The sequence below is a fragment of the Grammomys surdaster genome, unplaced genomic scaffold, assembly GCF_004785775.1.
Source record: "Grammomys surdaster isolate TR1022 unplaced genomic scaffold, NIH_TR_1.0 125807, whole genome shotgun sequence".
NCBI lineage: Eukaryota > Metazoa > Chordata > Mammalia > Rodentia > Muridae > Grammomys > Grammomys surdaster.
In genome coordinates this window covers 771,976-793,606 of record NW_021620638.1, presented here as the reverse complement: position 1 = coordinate 793,606, position 21,631 = coordinate 771,976, and the positions used below count along the sequence as shown (strand labels likewise).

The following is a 21,631-nucleotide window of genomic DNA, read 5'->3' as shown; positions in this document are numbered from 1 at the left end:
GAGCCCCGTTTCCTCTGGGTTCTGTGAGATTGGGTGCAGAGCTGACTCCCGGGATCTGCTGAGCACTCGGGTCCAGACCAGAAGGAGCCCGCAAAAAGCTTCTTAGTTAGAGTTGGGACTTTGTTTCTACTTCTCTTTGCTGTATTTGCTGTATTTTGTCTGTTTTAACCTGTCTAAGTCTTGTGTACTATCATAGTCTCTGGCAGTTCATATGTCCTGTTGTGATGAGAAGACATTGTTTCCTTGGAGACACCCACTTCTGGCTTATACAATCTTTCCGCCTCCTCATAAAGCTCTGAACCTTGAGGTCAGGAATTTGATAAAAACATCCCATTTAGGGTTGAGTGTTCCAAGGTCTCTCACTCTCTGCATGTCATCAAGTTGAGAGTGTTTGTATTAATTATCATGTATTGCAAGAAACTTCTTTGATGAGCATTGAATGATGCTGTACTCTGTGTGTATAGCAATATGTCACTAGGAGTCATTTTATTTCTATGTTCCTTTAGCTGAAGAGTAGTAATATTGGTTTTGTTCTAGGCCTGGGTTTCATGTAGTGTGGACTTCTTAGCCATTTTAGTAGTAGTATATGGATTTCATCTTATGGACTGTGCCTTAAATCCAATCAAAAAAGTATGTGCTTACTTCCATAACGTGTGTGCCATTATGTGGCACCAGTATATCTTGCAGGCAGGTCACTGTTGTAGGATACAGTTTTGTAGGATACACTGTTGTAGGATACAGCTAAATATCTAAAAAACAAAATTGTTTACTTTTCTACCTTTTTCCTGCTCCCAAGTCAGGGTCAAGCTTCTGGTTGAGGACCAGCTCAATTTCTCCATGTTTGATAACATAAGTAAGTGTGTCTTCACCAATATGGTCTTATATCAGATTTTGGAGAATAACCAATAACCTTGGAAATTTCCTATGATATTCGGATGAGGGCTCTATGAGACCCCTTCGGCCAACAACTCAACAAAATGTAGCCCATTCCTGGCACTGGAAATTTTACTTGGTGGCATAAGCTATCTAGTTGGGGCATCGTCTCCCCCATTATATGGTAACTTTATTTATTTTATTTTCAAATATGTATATGTTTTTAGGAGGCTTCTACAGTGTAGATCTCTATGCCATTTTTTTTAAAAAACTGCTCTAGTGTTAGTCCTTCCCTCCATTTCCTTCTTCATCATGCCCTCCTATCCCCTTGCCATTTAGTCCTCTTATCTAGTTTCCCCTTTACCTACTTATGACACTATATTCTCCTTCCTTGGAAGATTTCCTCCTCCTTCCTGGTCCCCTGGTAGCTACCTAAACTCTGTGGTTATTGAAATTGAAACGCTTATATCTAAAGCTTAAAAACTGACATCCACATATAAGTTAAAACATGAACTATTTGGGTTTTCTTTGGGGCCTTTAGGTTACATCACTCAAGATAATTGTTTTTAGCTCAATCCACTTAACTGAAAATTTCATAATTTCATTTTTATTTATAACTGAATATACCACATTTTTATTATCCATGCATCAGTTGATGGACATCTAGGTTATTTCAAATTTCTGCCTGTTAGGAATAAAATAGCAATAAACATGAATGAGCAAGTATCTCTGTAGCAAGATGCAGAGTCTTTTAGGTATACTGTCTAAGAGTATTACAGCTGGATCTTGTGGTGCATCAATTTTCAGCTTTTTTTAATAACCTCCACATTGATTTTCATAATGGTTACACCCATTCGCACTCCCACCAGCCATGAATAAATATTTCTCTTTCCCTACATCTTCACCATCATGTGCTGTTATTTATTTTAATGCTCTTGGCCATTCTGACTGGGATAAGATAAAATATCAAGTAGTTTTAATATATGTTTTCTTGATGGCTAAGGGTGTTGAACATTTTGTGTTTCTCAGCCATTCATGTTTCATTCTTTTGAGTATTCTGTTTAGTTCTATACCCCATTTTAAAATTGTGTTGTTTTCTTGATGTTCTGGGTTTTAATTCTTTGCCTTTTCTAGATATGAATCCTCTACCAGATGAGTAATTAATACAGATGTTTCCCTTTCTATAGGCTGCAATTTTGTTCTAATAATGATGTCATTTGCTGTGCAGAAGCTTTTTAGCTTCATGAGGCCCCACTCATTGTTGGACTTACTACCTGTGTTATCCATGTCTTGTTCAGAAAGTTATTTCCTGTGCCAATGAGTCCAAGTGTGTTCCCTACTTTCTCTTCTATCAGGTTCATGGTATCTGGTCTTATGTTGAGGTCCATGGTCCATGAGATTTATTTTAATGCAGACTGATAAATATGCATCTATTTGCAGTTTTATATGTGGGTACAGTTTTATCAGCATCATTTGTTGAGAATGTCATCTTCTCTCCAATGTGATTTTCTTCAACTTGTGAAAAATCAGGTATCTGTGCTGTGTGCAATTACATCTTTGTCCTCAATTCAATTCCATTGATCAACATGTCTGTTTTTTATGCCAATACCATGCTGGTTTTATTACTATACCTCTGTAGTATAACTTGGAATTTTGTTTTTCAGGATTCTTTCAACTATCCTTTGTGGTTTTGTTTCCACATGAAGTTGAAGGGTTTTTGTTTTCCAATTTTTGTGAAGAATTGTGTTAGAAGTTTTGGTGGGGATTGTATTGAATATGTAGATGTTTTTTGGTAAAATGGCCATTTTCATACTATTAATCCTATCAATCCCAAGCAAGGGAGATCTTTCCATCTTTTGGTGTATTATTTAATTTTTCTTTAGTGTGTGAATTTTTATTATATAAGCTTGGTATTCATCCACTTGCATGGCTAACATTATCATATGATATTTAGTTTTTGAGGCTATTGTAAAAAGCCACAAATCAAGATAGTTTCACTGATTCTTTCTCAATACGTTTGTTTGTTTGTCATTCAACAAAGGAGATCTTAGCCAACATTTTATATTCCTTGCTGTAAAAAAAAATGAAATCTATAGTTTTATAAGACACTGATCTTCAAATGTCTGCAGAAAAATAGTATTCACACAAATATTTTATGGAAAGGATTGTTTTTCATGGGTGTGAGTAGCTTGCCTACATGCCTATCTGTGTACCACTTGTGTGCCTAGTGCTAAAGGAGTCCAAAAGTGGGTATCTGATCCTCTAGATCTGTAGCTACAGATGGGTGTGAGTCACAATGTGGATCTTCTGGAGCTATTGCTCCAACTCCTCAAAGTGATGCTTTAATAGCCATGATATCTTTAAAATTACTGAACCCTTAAAACTAATAGTCACCATTAATCATTTAGTCTTAGTTCTTCTTAGAGATAAACTCTAACTCATGTTCTAAACTATGATAACAAAATGTATTCTATTTACCTTTTTTTAATTTTTCTTAGAAAAGCTGTTCTTGAAGACCTCCTGTTATTTATTGGTTCAGACATTTGGCTCAGATATCATAAAACTGTGAGTATGGTGTATAGTCATATGTGAGTATTGAACAGTGTGGAAATCTGGCTCCGTTTCTTTCCAAGCACTTTCCACACAAGATTTACAAACAGTGCCACCAACAAATAACCCTATGCTATGCACTGATAAAGTGGGTGTCTGACTCTGTTTCTGAGCTCCCAGTACTTACTCTGCTCTCTTCCAGTAGCTTTCAGCCCTCTGTCTTCCAGGGTTCCTAGCCTATTAGCCTCAGTGTCTCTGTACCACCCTTGTCTGTTTGCTTTTTTTCTTTATTATTCTTTTCCTTCTGTTTTAATCATCTTTTGCAGCACCAGATAGGAGTCATGTTCATGATGATCTCTCTACAATGAGCCATGTAACCCAATTTGAGGTCACAGTTTATGCCTCAGTGCAGTCACTGGTCCAGGCCATCTATCTCCAAGCCAATTAAAATGGTCAAAATGTAAGACTCTGAGGAGCCTTAGCTTATGGGAACTCTCTGGGTGAACAATGCAGAGCTGGGGATCAATGCAAAAGCATGAGAAATTTTATTATTTCAGCATGCTAGGGTCATCCTGCATACAAAAAAAAGAGATGACCCAGAGTAGCTCATTCAGCCAACCTTTATACAGTTTCCAGTGGGTAGAATAGAGAAACAGTAGCTAGGCACAATATGATTTGTAGAACAGTGTGACTTTTAAACCGATTGGTCTTTAGGGAATGAGGTGGCAAGGACTTCCCTTGTCTGTGGGTGGCCAATGGTCCATCCTGTGGAATGTGTCTCCACCCTCAGGTCAGTCCCCCCACCCCAACTGTGATTTGAGGAATGTTAATTATCCCCTCCCTTCTGGAGGGGCAAGTGTCCCATGACCTTTCCAAAGTTCATAAGCTGACCTCTTCAAAGTTAATAGTAAAAAGGTAGAAAGAGGTGTTTGTTCAATGTGGCCACACTGGGAAGAGGGAAAGGAGATGGCATTGATGTCCTACAGTTCATCTTCTGTTCTGAAGTGAGAATAAAGTTTAAATATTGGGCCAGCGATATGAACATCTAAGCTGGCCAAGGTATGCCCCACCATTGATTCATCCTTGTCTGGACTTCAGTTTCATTCTACAAAGCATTCTAACAACTGGTGAAAACTGTGAAATCTCTTTTCCAGGAAACAAGATTCTCCCAGCATGGGATTCCTGGGGAAATTCCCATTATTTGGATCTATTTTTTTAAAAATAGTCTGATATGATAGTAAGATTGAGGGACACAAGTGTCTCTTTAGAATAGTTTCATTTCTACCATGCTTACATCCATATATGATTTTCTTATGTTTGTGACTTAATCATTTACCCAGTTTGAATTATATAACATGCACTCAAACCCATGCCACAAACAGGATCGTGACAATCAACTGAGTCTTGTGGATAGACCTGGGGCTGTTTGTATTTTGATGTTAATTCCACTATCCTGGGAGGGGCTGTGGACAAGGAGTGAGTCACTCAGGTGACTTCTTGTGAACCAATCCCTTAATGAATAAAGGAGTCAATCACTGGGCGAATAGGAGAGACTTCCAATTTGGATAGGGGAAGAGAGGAAGCGGGGAGAGAAGGGGTTTTTTTGGTTGGGGACAACATGAGGATAGTATGTAGCAGCTACTAGCATTCCCTGGTTTCTATGGTGGGTCCACCAGGATTTGCCACCGGAGGATTTAGATTTAATATAGATACAAGATTAGGATTCTAGTTGTTGCGCCCAGAGATTGAGTTACCATTGTTTCTGAACTAGTTTGTGTGGTGTTTTTCTTCATGAGACTGCTTGCTTGGGTTCCACAGCGAAAGCATGAGTTTGTCTGATATGCACCACGAAGGCTATGGGGGATTTGAAGCACAGGGCTGAGGTGGTAGTGACCGCCAAAGGGAACTTAGTGAATTAGGTGGTGAGATTCTGGAGCTCTGGAGCTCTGGTTTGTGTGGCTACAATGTGGGAACTTGGGTGCCAGGAAGCTGTTGGTTATTCATTTTTTAATACTCCCACTACAGAGTCTAACCTTATAAACTCTTTTATCTTGCCTACTCCCAAGAACATCATCTTAGGTTCTGTGTTCATCCTTCTCTCAATGTACACACACACACACACACACACACATATGAATGTATACATATATATATATATATATATATATATATATATATATATATATATTTACATGCCAGCAAGATGGCTTAGCAGATAAAGGTGGTTACCACATAAGCCAGACTACCTGTGTTCATGAGACCCATGTAAAGATTGAAGGAGAGAACTGATTCCACAAAGTTGTCTTCTGATATCCATACCTGTGTCATGGCACACACCTTCCTCATCGTGCACACATAATAATAATGATAATAATAAATAACCATATTATACTATATTACATTATATGTATTATGTATAATATTTTAAAGTATATATTTTTAGTTTTTAAATGGTTTTACATTTTATATATGCCATTTATGTATGAATATCTGAGATCACCCACATAGCTGTCATCACTATAGCACATTAACTCTGACTGTATGATACTGAACTATGTCTCTAGGGTGCTATTCACATACTCACTGACTAATGGCCATGCAGGTTGTTTTCTGGATTCCTCCTTGGATATAGTACTCCTATGAGTATTTCTAAAATGAATGTGTCATTGACTTGAGAGTTGGATTATACTGGTGAAGCTGAGAGGACAGTGTCACCCCCTACAATAGCGTGGCCTAGAGCCAGAGAAGTTTAAAAACAGAAGCTTAAAATCATACAGATCTGAGAGATAATCAGTGTTCCTTGTGTGGACCTGTCACTATTAATACTGAACTCATCTGTTGCTAGATATGGTTTATTCTGGATTCTGGCTGTGAACGTAGCAGGAACTCTATCCTTTACCCAACACCCCAATTAAAGTCAGGCCCATGAGCTTGACAGTTATCCTTATATTTCAAAATCTACTAGTTTACAGAAAAAAAAATATGTTTTTAATTCAAACCTAACCATGACATCCCCTTCAAGATCTTCACTTTCTTCTCATGACTTTGGATCCATACACAAGAGTCTTCATGAACTGGTCCTATTAGCCCATCCAAACTCATCCCTTGCTACCTCCCAGTACACCACATTCCACAGTGTTTTGCTCATACTACAGGCCAGTCCTGTATAAAGACTTTTACAGTTGTTTCCTGTGTTTCATACATCTAAAAGCTATCCCAGACACATCATCCTACTTCTTTAGACCCTAGCTCTTGGTCACGTTTTTCTGGAAGCTTCCCTGATCCTTTCCAAGCTAACATAGACATTCCACTCTTACCACATACAAGGACATCAGTGCACACACATTCACAAATGCGCCAACAACGTGCTGTGCAAACCTCCAGAACAACATTTAGGTCTTGTGTTTATAATTTAATTACTACTCTACTGTGATATGGAAACATCTAGTTTCTTTGGAAAGTTAGTTATGTGAAAGGATATCTTGCTAAAGCAAACATGTGAAAGCCTTTTCCTGAAACAGATGCAAGTGAAAGGATGGTTAGATATAGCAAACATCTGAAAGGACCCAGGAAGAAGGAGTATAAGTATGACCCCACAAACAGTGGAAGATGAGCACTGAATTTGGGTTTGGTTTGTTATTCTTCACTAAAGACACAAGTGATTTGGTTCGCCTTACGTAGCGTTGTTGAGTTCCATTTGTGATAACTCACTCAAGAACTGCTCATGAGATTCCTGCAGCAGCTTGCCACATATGTGCCCTCATCTCAGGCCAGTTGGCAAACTCAGCAGTTTCTTTAGAATTGAACTACAGCTGCCTGGTGTCTGTTTGCTAAAAGGACTGGACAGTAGCAGCCAGGTAGTGCCCGGTGTCCGGCTGCCTAGAGGACTGGTCTACAGCTGCTAAATCATATTCAGTGTTTGCTGTCATATTTGGACTGAACTGCTGCCAAAGAAGATCAAGCTCACCCCCAAAGAACTATTGCTGAACACTATATCCTAATAACTTTTCTCTTCCATTACCTCTGCTGGGTAATGGGCTAGAGGAGAGATTGAACTCTTATTAAAAGTAGGTTCCAAAAATTTATGCCTACACTACTGAGTTCTGAGTCCCTGACTAGCTGACAGCTTTCAAAATCCTGTGACTATATTTTATTCTTTCTCTGTGTAAGAAATCCCGAATATATATATCAAAAGAAGAAGGATGGAAATAGGGTGGAGGAAAGGAAGGAAGCAGAGAAGGATGAAGGATAGGACTGTTTTGGAGAAATACAGATGTAGTGAATGGGTCTGTCCACCACTTGTTTGCCCATAAACGTCTAGCACGATATCAGTGCCAGCAACTGCTCTCACCAGTACCCAGTCAGCACTAGCACCCTGTCAGCTCCAGTGCCCTATCAGTGCAATGCCAGCATGCTGTCAAAACCAGCATCCTGTAAGCAACAGCATCCCTTTAGTGCCAGCACCCTGTCAGATCCATGTTAATAGGGATCTCTCCTTACATTCGTCCTCTTCTTGAACTTTGTTTTAAATAGTCAAAAACTGCTTTGAGTTGATTCAGGCCCTGAAAATGACAGCCTCATGATTTAATTTAACCTGAATAGCTGCCTTCCAATATTAAATACATTTCCTGACCTAGAGGGTGTTTTTCCTATTATCTCATACTAGTCAGTTCTCAATAATTCATGGACTAATTATGTAGCAATTACATTTCTATCCACAGCCATAGCCATGGGATTCTGTAAAGAGGAAATCTGAGAAACAAGACATTTCCTCCAAAACTTGCCATGCAGTGTCTTAATCTGTTTGAACTTTTGTAAGAAAATGTCTGACAGTGGAAAATTTAAAAACAACAGAAATTTACCACCCATGGATCTAGAGACTTGGGCTACATGATCAAGGCGTTATTGGATTAGATGCCTGATAGGGTCCCCTCTTCGCTCCATAGATAGTTTTGCTTTGTTTTTCTAAACCTGTGAGACAAAATGGGCAAACAAGTTCCTTGAATCTCCTTTATAAATGGGCACCAATTCTATTCATAAACAGAACTTCTCCTTACACTCTCAATATAATTCATGAAGGTTAAGTCTGAACATGTAAGTTTTGGGAAGTAAATATTAAGGCCATGACATGCAGGAAGAGACTATCTTATCTACCCTTTAGGTAGAAATCCCACTTTAGGCAGTATCCAGATACAAGGTCTCCTGTCTGCTCCTGACCTCTGCTGTTCTCGATGATGCTTCAAAAAAATCCAGCTGCTGCCCCTCTTAGTCTCATCTCGCTTCTTGGTACTCACTGTTGCTTCCCTGCAAGTCACAAACCCTGCTTTTCAGGTGCAGTAGCCTTCAGAGATCAGGAAAGGACACTTTCATAAGAAAACTAAAGAGCAGAAATTATAATTATAGCATGGCTTAAACATAATAGCTTTTATTGACATAAAAAGTAGAAAGCATTGTAATTCTGTTCTTACAGAGTAACAAACTAATTACAGAATTGTAATCTTACATTCCATGATGATAAAAAAAAATCTATAAGTAATAGTTAAATTTCTAAATGCATATTACCTACCAACATTTAATGTCTGTAGACACAATTTAATAGATACATAACTGGGGCAGCTATTTTCTCCCCCAAAAGAAAATCCCAGAACTAGGCAGATTCATATTGATTTCTATCAAACATTTAAGGAAGATCTAAAGAAAACACTTCTTAAATAGTATCTGTGCCCCAATGGAGTTGACTAGAGTCAGCCTTCAAGTCCCATTACCTGTAGCAATTGTGACCTCCCACTTACATCAGGCTCTATGCAATGCCTGATTTCCTCAACTAATGTCACACACACCATATTGATCTCTCCTATGTTCTGGAGACTCCACTGCAAGTTAGGCTTCACCTCCACCACTTCATGCACAGCCTATTCATGAGTCTACACTCATAATCTGACTCTACTGATCATTGTTTGACCTTGATGTCCTTCAAAGGTATTGGAACAAGCTTTTATGACGCTGTAGTTCTTAGGTTGTGCATGTGAATAATGCCAAGTTCTGTTGCCAGTTTAAAACTTACTCTTGGCCCTTTGTACCACAGATGTAGCAGCATCTAAGTAGACGGATGAACCTAGAAAATTATTTCCCTAGTCTGCCCTTGTTTTCAGAATACTAACATGAAGTTTCTAAGTTTCAGATGTCTTCTTTTAAAATGAATTTCATTGTTACACCAAGGAGCTTTTATTAGGTTGGATACTCATACCTTTCCTGATGTCACTATGAAACTCATAGTTTATCTTCAATAGTGCTATTCTAACAATTAAAGATGCTTTGTCCACAACCACCTTGTCTTATTCACTGCCAGAATATGTTCCATAGCATTCTGATTTGAACTCTAAACCTCCCTAAATGAAGAGAGTAATAGCCATGCCACAGCCTGAATGAAATAATGAAATTTCTTCCACAAAACAATGTATTTCATTACTTTTGAGTTCAGCCTCACTTGGATTTTTAAGGGATGGACAAAACCCAGCCAATTATTTGCTAGACTATCATATAAATTACCTTTATTCTAATTTCAGGTAGTACTTATTCCTCTTTGAAACCTTATAAATAGAATCCTTTTTGATTCACTCAATTTCTATAAGAATTCTTGTCATTTGAACTCTCATAAGAATTACCCATTATTCTCTGTTTATTCAGGTACGCAGCTCTAACCTCTTCTACATTTCTGCTATAAACAAGTTCAGAAGGCCCATGAACTACATGGTCTATGAATTAAATGGGAAGTCCCAGTAATGAACTCACTTCTCCATAACAATTTTCTATGTTAGTTACTTTTCTAGTTGCTCTGACCAAACACCTGGCAAGAAGCAACTTAAGGGAGAAGAATTATTGTGGCTCAGGATTTGAGAGGATACAGTTAACTGTGGTGGAAGCCTAAATCAAGGTCATATACATCTTTAGTTAATAAGCAGAGGGGGAAATGTTAGGGATCATCAAGCTTTCTCCTTTACCCTCTCTTGTCAACTCTGGACCACAAGGCCATCAGATAGCACCACTCCATAACCTCTCTGTGGGTTCCCTCATGGAGGATGCTTCTCCTAGATTGTTTTAAGTATATTAAATTTGACAATGAAAATGAACCATTACATTTTGTCGTAGCTCCTTTGAATCCAGACACAACCATAGTATTTGAGGATCACTGTGCTTATAGCATCTGCTAGAAAAGAAACAAATCAACAATGTTTTTAATTTACAAGACTGTTTAACTTAAAAGGGAAAAGGTTGTTTAGATTATATCTAAGCATAATCATACTTTTGGGCTACTTTATTGAGTTCTTATATCTACCATCCTTCTCCATCTTAATCCCTCGCAACACCTCAACACTAGGTAGGTGATAAAGGTTAGAGGGGAAAGGGATTGTAGCTCTCTTTAGACTACTTCCTGCTGTCTAATGGTGTTGAATTCCTTGGTGCAAGTACAACCTTTGTTATCAGGATATCTCCAACAAGCAACCAACAATCCAGCAAACAGCATATGCAGCAGCAGGAACCACCACCAGCAGCAGCAGGGGGAGCAGCAGTCACCACAGCCCCTCAGAGTCCCCTCAAGAGAGTACCCTCTCAAGAGTCCCCAGAATGCAAAATGTAAACTATCTTTAGCTGGCAGAATCACACCCCTGCCAGAACAAGACAAATCATAGTTAGCTGTTGTGGACAATCTGAAGCAGCCTTCTATCCCATATTTGGGTTAAAACAAAAACATATTCACATAACATAACTGAGTTTTTAAAGAAACCAAAATTCTTACTAAATCTTAAGAAAACAATTTTAAGTGCATAAAATTATGTATAGCCAATGTAGTTTTTCCTATTGGGTCCAGTAAACTTTAAATATTCCTTCCATCTAGTCCTATTCTTTCTGTTTGTCCTTTCTCAGTACATTTTGTGGCTTTTCCTGAAAACACTGGCATGTTCTGAGAGGCTAACTCATAGCTCAGGGATTGTGTGCACTATTCTGTTTTCAGGACTTTATGCAAGAGGCAGAAGAGAGGAGTGTTGTAGGCAATCACAATCCAGTAGATGTGCCAGGTGAAATTCTAAGGCCAGGTTGTGAGAGCATCCGAATCCATCTTGGGGATTTAACTTTCTCTGATAGAGCTTCTGCTTCCTAATGCCTGAGAGATCTTAATAGCTTTTGCTTTGCTCCATTTCCTGCCAGACTCGCTAAAGCTATGAAGGCTGATGTCGTGTGCCATGCTCTGGAATTCTGCAAGCAGGATGCTGTCCAATCACAGTGTCGTCTCTACCCACATCCCCAGGTGAGTGGGCTTTGCTCTGAATGTCACATTCCAGGAGACTTTAGGCACATCGGAAATGTTATAAAGGGAGACTGGGCTTCATTTGCTCAGTGGTTTGTGGACTGGAAACTTACGTATACACTACTCTCAGTGTCTAAGGATTCCCTTATTTTCACATCCATGTATTTGTTGCCATTTGTACCATGATGATGGTCTTTCCTTCTGACTGGAGTGAGACGGAATCTTAAAATACTTTTAATCTGCAGTCCCATGTAGCAAAGGATATTGGACACTTTTTAGAGTGTCTCCTAGGATTTGTAATTTCCTTTGAGAACCACTTAGTTCCATATCCCTTTTCAAGTTTGGCTGTTTCTCTATTAGTCTTGTTTCCCCCTGGTATTTTCTAGTTATTAATACTTTATTTTGTATATGTATGTGCATATATATATATATGTATATATATACATATATATATATATATATATATATATATATATGACAAGTTGTTTGTTCTATGAGTTTTGTCTTTACTTAACAGCTTCTTTTGCTGTATGGAAGCTTTTTAATTTAATGAGATTCCATTGGTAAATTTTTCCTATGCTGCCTGAGTCCTATTCAGAAAAGTCTTACTTATACATACATATTGAAGGTTATCTCTACTTTTTCCTCTAGCAATTTAAGGGTATCAAATCTCTCACTGAAGAGTTTGATTCACTTGTAGTTAACGGTTTGAGATATAGGGTTCAGGTTTCACTCTTTTAAACATTCATGCCCAGGTTCCTATTTGCTGAAGATGCTATCTTCTTCAGTGTATATTTTTTGGATTCTTTGTCAAAATCAGGTAGCTATTGCATAAATTTATTTCTGGGTACACAATTCTATACTGTTGATCTAAATGTCTATTTTTGTGCCAGTGTGATGCTGTTTTCATTGCTATGGCTCCATAGTATAATTTGAAATTAGATATGATTGCACCTACCCCGGTGTTTCTTTGTTCAGGATTGCTTTAGATATCCAGAGTCTTCTGTTTTCATATAAAACTTATGATTGCCTGTGAAGACTATCCCTGTGATCTTGATTGAGATCACATTGAATCTGTAGGTTGCCTTTGATAGGAGAACCATTTTCATATTTTGATTTTTCCAATTCATGAGTGTGGTGGGAAGGGGAGTATCTTACTATGTTCTGGTGTCTTCTTTAATTCTTTCTTAAAGTTTTGTTCTTGTCTTAAAAGTTTGTAAAGGTTTATTATATTTCCTTGGCAAGGTTTATTCCAAGGTATTTTATTTTTACCTTGTGGTTACTGCAAATGGGATTATTTTACTGTTTTCTTTTTCAGTATGCTTGTCCTTGGTATGTATGAGGGCTACTGATATTTATATAAAAATTTTGTATCCTACCTCCTTACTGATAATGTTTATTAGATGATATATTCAGTTAATCCATGTAAAATATTCATCTTCATCCTTGATCTCTTTTCCCATTAGAAAATGTCTAGGTTATTCTACTATCAACAAAAATCTTGAACTGTATTGGTGATAGATAGGAGAACCAAATAAATAAATCAGGGATTTATATCCATCTTTACCCCTCATTACTCTTATAGGACAACCAAATCATCTCAAGATGTCCAGAATGTTTCAGGGATCAGTACTAAAAATTCCATATCCTAAGAAAATCTGGTCAACTGGTTGCTCTCATCTGAGCTTATCTGTCCTGACACATAAGATGACTATAATAAAATACTACCCTCACAAGTTTCTTAAGTAAATATATATACAATGATCAGCATAATACCAACAATACTATACACAGATAATACATTAAAAATATTACTAAAATGACATCTAAGAAGATTACTGTCACTGTCATGATTATTTGAGGTGGTTTTTAAGAATCTCCTGTGTCATATCATTTTGAACAACTATTAGTTCGCTTTTGGTTAGACAAAGCTATAAATGTTGAGCTAATTCTGTACACATATTGTATGTCAGAGTACAATATAAAACTAGCTAAAGCTCACAGTATTGATTTTCATAAACTTCCTATTCAAATAATTATATACACTTTCCCCTAGAATTATGATTTTCCTGTATATAATATAATAACAAGTTTTGGTTTTTAAACATGTTATTTATGTTTAAGTAAAGTCAACTATAATAATCTGTGGCTTAAACAATACACGTGATTTTTCTGAGTAAAAATATTAAATATTAGGAGCTGGAGAGATGGCTCAGTTGGTAAAGCACTTGTTATCCAAGGATAAGGGCCTGAGTTGCAAACCCTGGACCCATATAAAAGCCTGGCATGGTGGCACACAATTGTTATCACTGTTCCTGGGAGACAGAGACAAGTGAATCCCTGAAGCTTGCTACCCAACTAGCCTCCCCTAATCAATAATTTCCACTGCTGTAATAACATAAGGACCAAAAGGAATTTGTGAAGGAACAGGTTTATTTTATCTTATAGCTTGTTGTCCAATATCCAGGAAAGCCAGGGTGGAAACTTCAGGCATACCTGTTTTAAACATATCATCTGCAGTTATTTTATACACCAGATTTCATTTCAGCTCCTCCAGTTTAACCTTCTGCTTTTGCTTGTGGTGCTGGGATTTGAACCTTGGGCCTTTCCCATGCCAGCCCTCACCCCCCATTTTAGCTGCTGACTTAGAATTTCAGTAACCCTTTTTGGCTGGGACTGAACAGAAAGGGTTCATTTAGAAGTGCTCAGCTGCCACTCAAGGGCATTCTGGGCTGCTGGTCAGCCTGAGGCCCTCCCCTTGCAGGTGTCTCAGAAACTTTCTTCACTCTGCTCAGAGACTGCTCCAGGCCCTCTCCCTCCACTATAAATGCCTATCACCAGCCTCTATTTCTGCAGATAATCCAGAAATACAGGATATTCCCTCCAGATTCACACTTCTCTGCATTGAACTTTTCTTTAACATCAATAACTGACATGTCCTGAGGGCTTGCCTCAGACTCTGGAGGAAGATGCTATGCTTCATCTTGTCTATTTGCCTATGCAGTGCTAAGACTCCAGCTCCATTAGCACCTCTTATTCACAGGGAAAAAGTGGGACACTGAGGGATTTAGTAGATTGTTGTGAGTCACCAACATAAGAATGAGCAGAAGTAGGACTGGCATCCTCGCCTTGCCCCTTAGAGATGCAGCTGGTATCTCCACAACCCTGACATCCACCAAGTTGGTTTTTCAAGCTGCTATGTGTATTTCCAAAACAACCAACTGGAATCCTATCACCAGGAAGGGATAGCATTAAAATGTTCACTTAATTTTAAAAATTAGATTACACTGAAGTTTTTACTTCCTGATAATGTTGTGTCAGGTTTGTTGTTGCTTTGTTTTGTTTTTGAGAGTGTCTTTGTGTTTTGTTTGTTAGTTTGATTTTTGTGTCTCTTACTTAACATTACATTTTGAACACGTAGTTTTAAACATCCATAGCTTTTTTTGTTTATTCCCATGAAGTTCAAATCACTCATACAGATATGTAAACATGCAGCTGTAGAGAATCTTTAGCCACTAGACTTCCCTGTGACAATTCCGTCAGTGCCCCCAAAATAGCCACTACTCTGAAATGCCACCACAAATTTTCTCTTTTATATAAAATTGTATTCTTGAATTTCATGTTGGTGGAATTATTCAAAACAGAAAGATGACACTCAACTTACAACGGTTAAACACCTAAGTTTTCATCTTGGTACAAAAAAACAATATGCAGTCAGCAGAAATTGAATTCTAGATCTTGAATTTTTATTTTTTTCTGTGATTGTATCTCCCAATCAGTTATGCAATCATGAGAGGAAACAACCTATGCACTATCGTACTTTGTTGCTAGCAGATAGATACATGTTGTTTTCATGTCTCCTTATGTCTACAAAACACTCATCTTTGTGAATACATGATATTCAGCCCTCAATTATAAAGCAGGCTCTAGTTTAGACATCTTGGCCCATTGTAGGCACATATAAGTGCACAGAGATTCTTAAAGTGGTGAAACTAAGTTAGAATGCTGAGTAAGGTAGGGTATAGTACGTGCATTGCAAACCCATTCCAACTACCACCTTTTCCATAAAACAATTCCTAACTCTCCACCTTAAAATGCTGATTATCCTCTTAAGTACCATCATAAACTAACTTCTAGTCCTTACAATGTGCTAATGACTGATTCAAGTGTTTCCTGTACATCAATTCAGTTGATCATACAAAGTAGGTATTGCTGTCAACATTTCATAGACTATAATAGTAGTTATATGGATTTCCTTATTAGGATGTAAGTACAAGGGGAGTAGCTTGGGTATAAGTGTTGGTAGAAGAGGAATGAGAGAAGGGAGAAGTAAAATGTGCTGGACTACACTGTGAAGACCAGACGGATATCTTTAGGGGTGGGTTCCGTCACCCGTTCTCTTTGCACTCAAAACAGAAGTATAGCTGGCACTGGTGTGTGTGTTTGTGTATATAAAGTCGGCCTTTTCCGTCACAGCTTACAAATTAAAATTGAACTGTAACTCTTCCTCCCCAGCTGTACCCTCTGGGATCCTCAGTCCAGAAACTCGCAGCAGACTCACCGTTAGTAGACCAGTCTCAATTACAACCACTATAAATGTGCTACAGATACCTTTCACATTTACCAATATCCAAAAGGCACATGCAAGTTTGACCTCGCCTCCCCAACCCAACACACATTAAATGAGAATTATATTTAACTAGTTCACTTCCACCACCTTCACAGAGCTAGGTCCTTCTCACTCTCTGCTGGAGGATGAGCACTGTTTTAGGAAGCAGGCAGAGAAGCTCTCTTGCACTGAGAGGATGGATTTGGGTACACAGGGAGTTCTTCTGGGATCTGGTTCCTGAGAAGCTGACCTACATTGTTATGGGGAGGAGTGAGTCTCTTCTTTAATTATATGAAAGTGACATGTGACAAATTCTTGTGTGGCTGGAAAATAATCAAGTTGCCTTAGGACTTTATTTTATGCTCAAATATCTGCCATCTCCTCTAATTCAAGTTCTTGGACAGCACAGACTTAGGGCTAAAATCTCAAGGACAAAAGTGGACTCTTTCTGAGATTCGATCCTCAGTGACTTCTGTCCTGTACATGTGACAGTGCACTTCTGCTCACAATGTTGCACTTAGGCTGTGAGCTCAGGCCATGGTCTCTTGTCTCTAAGCTCTTCATTTTTTTAGTAAACTTTCTATTTTTCTTTTTTTTTTTTTTTTTTTTTTTTTTTGCTTTTTCAAGACAGGGTTTCTCTGTGCAGCCCTGGCTGTCCTGGAACTCACTCTGTAGACCAGGCTGGCCTCGAACTCAGAAATCCGCCTGCCTCTGCCTCCCTAGTGCTGGGATTAAAGGTGTGCGCCACCACAGCCTGGCTCAAACTTTCTATTTTTTAGCAGCTTTTTGTTTGTTTGTTTTGTTTTTACAGTAGTCGTGAGTAGATCTCTCTGGGTGCCCATTAAGGAAAAGCTATTTCTCTGGTCTGGATGTTGCTTTAAGAAGCCAAACTAAGCAAAGCGTCGGCATCAATCCAACTGAGCTGATCAAGCACAGGATGAAGAGGAAAGTAGGAATTGCTCTCCGTGCCCCACACGCCCCCTGTACACACACACATGCTGTAGTACCTGAGTTGAGAAGGATAGTTCTTTATCTAAAAGTCTCCTAGCTCACAGCTTAGAGGATACTGTGTTCTGTAGCTCTGTATGAAAGTACTGCATCTTCATCCACCACCAGTCAGACTACCCTGATGGAGAAAGATCTCCTTTCCATCCCCCTCACAGCGGCATCTTAAACCTTTCTGGAGGTGGGAAGATATCTTTCCTTCTCACTGTCTCATTTCTGACTCTGGTGGCCTGCAAGCATTTTGCAATGTTTTTGATGAATTCAATCAGATTTGAAGGGCAGTGCTAAATGTATATTTGCTTCCTTGTGAGGATTACTCCAGTCTTCGTAGAATATCCCAAAGTTCAAAATGGTCAACTTACATTAAAATGGGAATCAGGTTTTAGAAGTAACTATGGAGCCACACCCCAGGGCCCACAGCCCAGTGTTCTGACTCTTGAACATCACTAAGTGTCTTCCTTGGCACTGCGTCTGCAGTCTATACAGCTTTTGCTGAGCACTGAAAGGTGAGAGCAGTTATACTGGAGCCCAGGCTTGAAAGCTGTTCTTGAGGACCTGAAAGTATTGTCCCTTGCAATGTCCCTCTTTCTATTTGTTATCTGCTAACATTGCAGATATCCAAAATCACAGCTTTACTTATCCTCATCATCCTTTTCCCCAGCCATTCCTTTGTTTCCACTCAATCACAAAGGATTTGTCAAACTCTTTCTTGTTCTTCCTTGAACAGAACCAGTGGCTTCCTAAGTGTTAAATGCGAGGCTATGAGGGTATGAGGCTGGGGCTATACCTACCCAGCACTCTGTCTCCACTGCCTTTCATGAAATAACACACTAAAGATACCCATATGTGTATATTAAATAAATGGGCTACAATTTGAACTCATTATCTGCAAGATGTGAACACTCAAGCTTCATGTTGCTCCTATCTCTCTGCTTCTTGTCCAAACTTGCTGGTGTTAGCACTCCCAGCACATGGCCTTCATTTTCACAGACTCAGTGTGGCCCAGGAAATGTCTCATTGTAGTCTTAGATTTCTGACTTCCTGCGGCTAAGCTCCCAGAAAATCTATGTGCATCTATTCTTCCCTTTCTAGTGAGCCATTTTGATCCAGGCCACAGTTAGACCTTGGGAGTGTATGTCCTAGCTATTTCCCTGTTGTGGCAGACGGAGCACTGGGAAGCCTGCACTTGAACAAGAACTTTCTGAGGGTATATCCTCAGAGCTGCAAAAGCTCTTAGAATCTAATAGATATTCAATAAATGGCTGTTGAAGAAATGAATCCATGGATCAAAAATAAAATGAAATCGGCAAGGGAATGGGAGTATACTCTCCTGCTTATTCACAACCAAAGACTTTTCTAGTAATCAGCAACTGTTCTTTTCTCTGAATCAAGAAAATGAATCTCTGATTCTAAGATCAGTTTTCGTGTGTGTGTGTGTGTGTGTGTGTGTGTGTGTGTGTGTGCATTTCTGTATTTCTTTAACTCATGCCCATTTTCTAGGACCCAGTCTCACATTTACATGTGCCCCTTCATCACTGTAATCAGGACTTACCATCTGTGATAGATGCTGGGAAAAACAATGAATTAAATATTCTCATCTTAACAGAATCCCTGGGTCAAGGAAACAGAATCAGTTCTCTCATCAACATCTTACTGGACACTGCATGACTCCCTCCCACACCCACAATCTAAAAGACAAACTAGACAGAATCATTTTCTCTGTCCTGTTTGATATTTGATGACCCTCTCTGGCTTATGTTTGTTCTGCCTTAACTGTGCATAGTGTCTGAACAGGATTTTCTTATGCATTGAAATGATGAAAATGTACACTATTAAATATGGAAAAAGCTAGATATCTGACCATCAGTACTGGAGATCCTTCGTGCATAGTAGCTGGTCACTACTGTTGGCAAAATATTAGAAAATCTGGTGATCTTTCTAAATGGAAAGAAAGAACAGTTTACAACCCTTGGAATTCATTTAATTCCTTAATATTCTAGAAGAGGTAAAGTGTTTCAAATTAAATTAAGCCTAATTAATTAAATCCATGGCTATGCCTGAATGCCTGCTAGACCTTTGGGTTCTGAAACCAGAAATAAAAATAATCAAAAGCATATTGGAAGAAGCCAACAGGTTTCAAGACATAGACGGTGACATTTTTTTCATATAATGGATGTTTCCAAAGCTGTTACTGCATGATAGGTACACATTAGGGGTCAATAATAAGAGGCAATCCAACCTTGGTTTATCAAAATCTTCCGTACAGTTTCCAGTGCCCTAATTTGACACATGAGGAAAACGCTGAGAAAGTTGTTTGCTATATGTTTGAACTGATAATATTTTAAAACTTCCCAAGGATTTTTAAACACCTATAGCTTTTAAAAACAATGTAATAGACACCGGAATGGCATTTAGAAACTGAAGGTCAGCCTAAAATAGAACAGAATGTGGTGTCCAGAATTAAACCAGAATATGTTTTGAATAGCTTTTTATTAAAACAGCATTTGAAACCAGTGGTAAATGTGGACTTTTTACTTACATCTTAGAATTAAATACTAGATGTGGTTATGTACACCACATATGTGTCTGTGTCTGTGTCTGTGTCTGTGTCTGTGTCTGTGTCTGTGTCTGTGTCTGTGTCTGTGTCTGTGTCTGTGTCTGTGTCTGTGTTGAGGGCATTAAGCTATGTGTTTACTTGTTCATGATACAAAAACAAATTCCAGATAATCTGAAGTTTGACTATAAAAGATTGGGGACGTATCATAAACAAAGAAAAACCTAGGAACTTGTACATATATTTTGTGACCAAGAAGTCTGAAATAAAATTATTAATATATCTACCATATACACAAAGCCAAAGGACAAATGGAAAACTTGAAAGTTGTTTTTATAATATGCCACACAAAAAAATATTTTTCTATGCTCGAAAGTACTCTTAAAAATCAGTAAGAAGAAAAATGACCACGAACAGGTCATTCATAGACAAAAAAGTTAAAGAACCAAAACTTACTGGTAAAGGTAATAGTCACCTTTTTTCATCACTAAAAATGCAAAATTTAAAGTGAGATTCCCTTTGTTTCTCATATATTTTCTGCCACATAAGTCTTTGATGGTCATTAAGCAATAGGTTATCTCAGAAGTACCAAAGGCCACTAAATTAAACTGCTCCATAAACATTTGCAATATAAGGATGCTTACGACACTGAGCATAAAACACTGTTGGAACATGGTTCACTCCTCAGTCTTTTCTCTAAGCATCTAAGGGATCTCACTAGAGAAGCCAAGATGGATTTGTTTTAATCCAGATTTGGAATCTTGGAGAATTTATCCATTAAGATTTCCTTAAAGGCTTATTTGGATGCCACTAAATTCAAGGAAATGTTAACAATCTTGGAAGAAAAACAATGATACAAGTAAGTTACCCTTGATTTCATGAATGTAGAGTAAATCAGCAGAACCCAGAGAGAAAGTTCTTATGTGATGTTCAAGATATTTTTTAAAAAATTGTTTCATTGTTTTGGCTCATAATTTTGATAATTTCAGTCCATGGCCAATTGATCTTGTTGCTCTAGGTTTGTGCTGGAAAATCATGGCTGGAGCACACAGTAAAGCCATGTGATGGTCAAAGGGTCCTAGAGATCAGGGTCCAGCAATCAGCCTTCTCAAGTGTATTCCACAATCACCTAAAACAACTCATTATATTTCAAGTCTTTAATACAGTGCTCTTTAGGATTATTCTGTAACTAAATGTAGCAGCAGTTGATTATAATTCTGAGTAAGTTATTAAGTACTGATCACACCAAAGTGTAAAATAGAAAACACTCAAGAACCAGAGGATATAAGAGGAGGTCACAAAATCTATTTAAAACAAAATGGTAAAAAGTAAATCCCAGGTAGTCAGTGGTGGGGCATGCCTTTAATCCCAGCACTCCAGAGGCAGAGGCAGGCAGATCTCTGTAAGTTCAAGGCCAGCCTAGTCTGCAGAGCAAGTTCCAGGGGCTACACAGAAAAGTTCTGTCTCTAAAAACTGAAAAAAGAAAAAAGAATCCCCACCTAAATCTGAGAAATCAAAGTATAGTTTCCATAATCATTATATATACATTACTGGAAGGCATTATTATTTTTTTATTTATAGTCATTGTGTACACATTACTGGAGGGCGTTATTGTTTTTACTTATAGTGTTTGTGTACACAATAATGAGAGGGCATGATTGTTTATAGCTATAGTCACTATGTACATATTACTGGAGGGGCTTTATTATTTTTACTTTTATATGAATAATAA

At 38.2% G+C, this 21,631-nt stretch overlaps 1 protein-coding gene across 2 annotated transcripts in view; it reads left to right on the top strand.

Annotated features, from left to right (window-relative positions):
• The window catches only part of Aoah (acyloxyacyl hydrolase), a 217,728-nt gene that overhangs the window by 49,791 nt on the left and 146,306 nt on the right, over nucleotides 1-21,631 (top strand). The window contains exons 3-5 of one of the 2 annotated variants that reach the window (XM_028789280.1): nucleotides 3,372-3,438; nucleotides 11,632-11,731; nucleotides 13,317-13,561. In XM_028789280.1, coding sequence (XP_028645113.1) covers nucleotides 3,372-3,438; nucleotides 11,632-11,731; nucleotides 13,317-13,367 — 218 coding nt within the window. In that variant the 3' untranslated portion in view covers nucleotides 13,368-13,561. Of the gene's footprint in view, nucleotides 1-3,371; nucleotides 3,439-11,631; nucleotides 11,732-13,316; nucleotides 13,562-21,631 lie in introns of those variants that run through there. The other variant, XM_028789279.1, reaches the window with a different exon arrangement.